The following is a 4,759-nucleotide window of genomic DNA, read 5'->3' on the forward strand; positions in this document are numbered from 1 at the left end:
ATCTAGACCCTAATGTCATTCCACACCCCCAAACAAAGGCAAAAACACCACACCACTACTTCTTGCCACTGAGATCAATTGTTAAGCAGGGTTATCCATCTTCAGTGCAGACTCCTGACTCAATCCAGACCTCTACTCTCTGGCTAACTGGGGACCTGAGGGTCTGTTCCCCAACCCCTCAGGACCCCATATCCCTCCCGTCTCCAGTGCCCACCTCTTCTCTTCTTTCCCTCCCTTCCATCAGAAAATTCACACACACAAATATCTTTTCACCATTTGATGTTTATTTTAATTGCAGCCATCAGTTTACTATGTTAGTGTGGGAGTCTTTTCTTGGTTGGCCATTTCTAAGAAAGCAGACCTCTGGAGACACAATTCTAAACTGTTCGACCTTTTCTATTCAGTTACTGGCTGCCCACATTGTACTTCTCCAGGGTCTCTTATTCTGGGGTGGCTGAGCTTATCTTCTCTTTTGATTTTGCCTCCTTCTTTGACTCTGCCTCATATTTTGGTACCTTTTTCGGCTTTGATTCAGTTTCTTACGTCCACAGGAACAGAAAAAACAGTTTGGTTTTCTTGTTTTCTTCACCTTCTTCGATTGAGTGGCATATGATCGGATCTTCTTTCTCATGGTTCCTTGTAGAGGTCTTCTCACCCTCATGGTCATATTTCGTGCCTGGAAAGACAAGACAAGTGTATTAGTTTTGAGGAAAGAAATGAAAACTGAGTTGGAAGGGAGATCTCATGAAAAGGGATGCGGGCTGATGAGGACTTTTGTGCCAGACAGGGGCAGTGTAGAGGTCTTGGGCCAGCAAAGTCAATGGAGAACATGGGGAGCTTAGTTCGAATCATCTTACCTTCACACTGCCTCTGTACCTCCGTTGACAAAGGGTCTTCTTTTTTCCATTCATCTTTGAAGCAAACCGCATTGCAACTCTTCTTGACTGCCGTGGCTTCCTGGTTACCTTAGTCATGATGATGCCAAGAAGTGGCCTAACCTTGAATCTCTGCCTCTGACCTCCCTATTTATACCCTTTCAGGACAATGAGGAGCCACACCCTTCAATCTGATTGGTCAGTTAGGCACTACTCCAGCCAATAGTAGCTTGGGGGGCTTAGACATCACAATGTACCACTGTGCCCATCAACATGGGCTAGTAGATGCTGAGGGAGGCCATGATATAACTTCTCCACTGCTGACACCTCTGTGTGTTGATTCTGGGCAGTGGTGATTCAGGGGCATGGTGTTTCTCCTCATGATCTTCAAACTTCCTTTGAGTTCCCTTTATCCTTTGACTTATATGTGCACTTCAACACTCCTGACTCCTTCATCCCTCTATAAACATCTGCCAAACGCTTTCTGTCCCACCTCAGCCTTTCAGAGTACTCTAATCACTTCATCTCTAGACCACCTTCTGCCTGTAGGGGGTTCCTGAGGGGCTTAAGGAACTTAAGAGCAAGCACTTAAGGTGGAAAAAGGTAATTAAGAACAGGTTGGGTGTTTTATCTACTGTGATGAGCTTTAGCGACCCTCAGACTTGGTGAACCCTCAGTCTGTTGCCCAAAGTTTAATACACAGTCTCCATAAGATTACACACCAGACCAAAAACAGTTTTAAATGTCTCCTCCACTAAAATTTTTTGGGACACTTCAACTCTCCTACTGAGCAAGGAAACTCAACTTGCCCCATCTACCAGAAATACGTTCCTAATTTTTTTTTTAAAGGAAGATGCTCAAAGTCAAGAGTCAGTTCACCACTGTATCACCAAGTCTTGACTAAATCACATCCCCAGTCATCCCTCCTTGACAGTTATCAGTATGTAGGACCCATTGCAGTGCTGACCAATAGCTGAGAAGGATAAGTACCTGTAGGTAGGTCTTTGATAGTTGGTTGCTTGTGGGTGGGGCCAGTGAGGCACTGACCAATGGCTGAGCAACTCCTGTTGCCTAGTAACAGAATGCAGAGTAATAAGGCACAGCAATGGCTACCTGTGAAGGGCTGTGCTCATGCTGCTCTGTTACATGAGGACACTTTGGGTCCAGTGTGCTGGAATCTTTTTGATTGACTCCTTTCCAACCTCAGATTTTTATTTCACATAAGTATTTAACTTTTGCATATCATTATTTTCATTATATTCCCAGGCATACCTGTCACCAGTGCTTATCTCTATGCCCCTCCAACAGCTGCCACTTGATCACATGATCAGCATAAAGTATAAATAGTTCAAAGCCAATAAGAATGTGAAGTCTAGCCCATTTTGAAAACTACTTTGACAAACCTTAAATTCACAGTGATTCTCATTCTATTTACAGTGTAACAGAGCAGGATGAGCACAGCCCTTAACAGGTAGCCATTGGTGTGCTTCATTTCAACCCACCCTGTCCCTAGGCCAACAGGTGTTGCTCAAACATTGCTTGGTGCCTCAGAGGGCCCAATTCACACGCAGCCAACTGTCAATGAGTGACTATTAGTTCTCTTACTTAGCTATTGGCCAGCACCACAGTGGGCCCTGCCCACAGGTTACTTACTGTTAATGAGGGGCCATTGGGAAGTGATTAAGTCAAGGGTGGTATGGTGGTCATCAGGAGGAGACTGAGGTAAGAGGCAGATTCAGGCCTTCTTCTGGAGGCCCTGGAACTCACCTAGACTTGGGACAGTGGTTGAGCTGGGGGGCCCAGGGAGTAGACTGGGGACTACATGTTGTAGCACCCCAGAGCCTTCACTAAGGCCCTCCACTAGACTTAGCTGAAGCCTTGAGAAGCACTGTACCTCTCCCCCATCCCTGTCTCTGCAACCTACTAGCAGTGGTTTTCTTTCTGGGTCTCAGTCTGTGACAACTGGTCTCCCCATTTGGATGCCCTGAGGACACTGAGGACCTATTGTGTTGGATGCCTGTCTCCATCAGGGATGACAGCTGGGCAGAGTGTGGGAACCTGCACTGAAGAAGCTGCTGACTGAGATCTGCTTCCCCTTAAACTAGGACTGGGACATTGCAGGGTGAAAGCTGTGTCTTGAGACTGCCCTTCTTGTCAGGACAGAGAAAAACATTCACCTGGTAGAGTTTTATAGGAACATCATTATCTGACCATGACCTAACCTTAAGCACAAAAGGTATGACACCAAGAAGTCTGTAGCGACTTACCACAACTCTCTCTAACATTTGCTTTTAAACGCACTTACTGAAAACTTTCAGTAACTTTGGGTTCTTAGGGCATGAACCACCCATCTCCTTGTATGAATCTTTAATAAGCCTTTCTCAGTTCCAAACTCTAATGCTAAGTTTTGATAGGCCTCATTCTGCGTCAGGCACATGGACTTGCAATTTCAATAACAACAGTATTGTCTAAGGACAGACTTTGCCTCTGTTAAACAACAGCAGAGGCTGGCGAAGTGCTCACAGTTATCCATAAGATACCCACTGACTTGGCTTGGCTAAACTTTAGCCAAGCTTCTCTCCTCTGAACTTCAGCTTTCCCCAAGCTGAGCAAGCCCTAAGATGCAAATATTTGTGTCTCCCTTAACAGCTCATTCTGAGAATCAGCTCACTACAAAGAGAAACATTCCCTGTTAAACTGCTCCATCATGCTGTCTGCTCATCCATCCGTACACTTGCCCCATCACTCACTCACTCACCGCGCACACACACACACTCACCCACCCACCCACGCACCTCCCCCCCCCCACACACAGCAGTTCCTGCTGACCCTACTTATCCTTCCATATTAAAGAAACATCTTTTTCTGTTCTATTTTGAGACATGTGAGGAACTGTGCGTCAAAACATTTTCCCTATTGCAATTAGTTCACTTCAATGGCTCAGTCATTTCTGACTCTCTGAGACCCCATTGACTGCCGCATATCAGGCTTCACTGTCCATCACCAACTCCCAGAGCTTGCTCAGACTCAAGCCCATCATGTTGTGTTGCCATCCAACCACCTCATCCTCTGCTGTCCCTTTCTCCTTGCTTTCAATCTTTCCCTGCATCAGGGTCTTTTCCAATGAGTCAGTTCTTTGCCTCAGATGACCAAAGTATTGGAGCTTCAGCATCAGTCCTTCAAATGAATATTCAGGACTTATTTCCTCTAGGATTGACTGCTTTGATTTCCTTGCAGTCCAAGGGATTCTCAAGAGTCTTCCCCAACACCACAGCTCAGCTTTCTTTATGGACCAACTCTCACATCCATACATGACTATTGGGAAACTTAGCTTTGACATATGGACCTTTGTTGGTAAAGTAATGTCTCTTCCTTTTAATACACTGTCTAGGTTGGTCATAGATTTTCTTCCAAGGAGCAAGCGTCTTTTAATTTCATGTCTGCAATTCCCATCTGCAATGATTTCAGAGCCCAAGAAAATAAAGTCTGCACTGTTTCCATTGTTTCCCCATCTTTTTGCCATGAAGTAATTGGACAGATGCCATGACCTTCGTTTTTTGAATGTTGAGTTAAACTAGCTTTTTCCACTCTTCTCTTTCACCTCATCAAAGGCTCTTTAGTTCCTCTTTCGTGTCTGCCTTAAGGTGGTTCATCTGCATATCTGAGTTTATTGATATTTCTCCTGGTAATCTTCCAGCTTGTGCATCATTCAGTCTTGCATTTCTCATGATGTACTCTGTGTACAAGTTAAATAAGCAGGATCATAATATACAGCCTTAACATACTCCTTTCTCAGTTTGAACCAGTCTGATGTTTCATGTCTGGTTCTAACTATTGCTGCTTGCCCTGCATACAGATTTCTCAGGAGGCAGATAAGAGGTCTC

The 4,759-nt window shown here is 44.9% G+C and overlaps 1 protein-coding gene across 1 annotated transcript; it reads right to left on the reverse strand.

Annotated features, from left to right (window-relative positions):
• Nucleotides 1-263: 263 nt before the first annotated feature.
• Nucleotides 264-1,041, reverse strand: LOC102182207 (spermatid nuclear transition protein 3-like). Its single transcript, XM_005700446.2, has 2 exons — nucleotides 858-1,041; nucleotides 264-676 (listed from the first exon to the last, which is right to left on the reverse strand). Exons 1-2 carry the CDS (start codon nucleotides 972-974, stop codon nucleotides 461-463), a joined length of 333 nt encoding a protein of 110 aa, XP_005700503.1. The 5' UTR covers nucleotides 975-1,041; the 3' UTR covers nucleotides 264-460.
• Between the last annotated feature and the right edge of the window lie 3,718 nt (nucleotides 1,042-4,759).

Source organism: Capra hircus, unplaced genomic scaffold, assembly GCF_001704415.2.
Source record: "Capra hircus breed San Clemente unplaced genomic scaffold, ASM170441v1, whole genome shotgun sequence".
NCBI lineage: Eukaryota > Metazoa > Chordata > Mammalia > Artiodactyla > Bovidae > Capra > Capra hircus.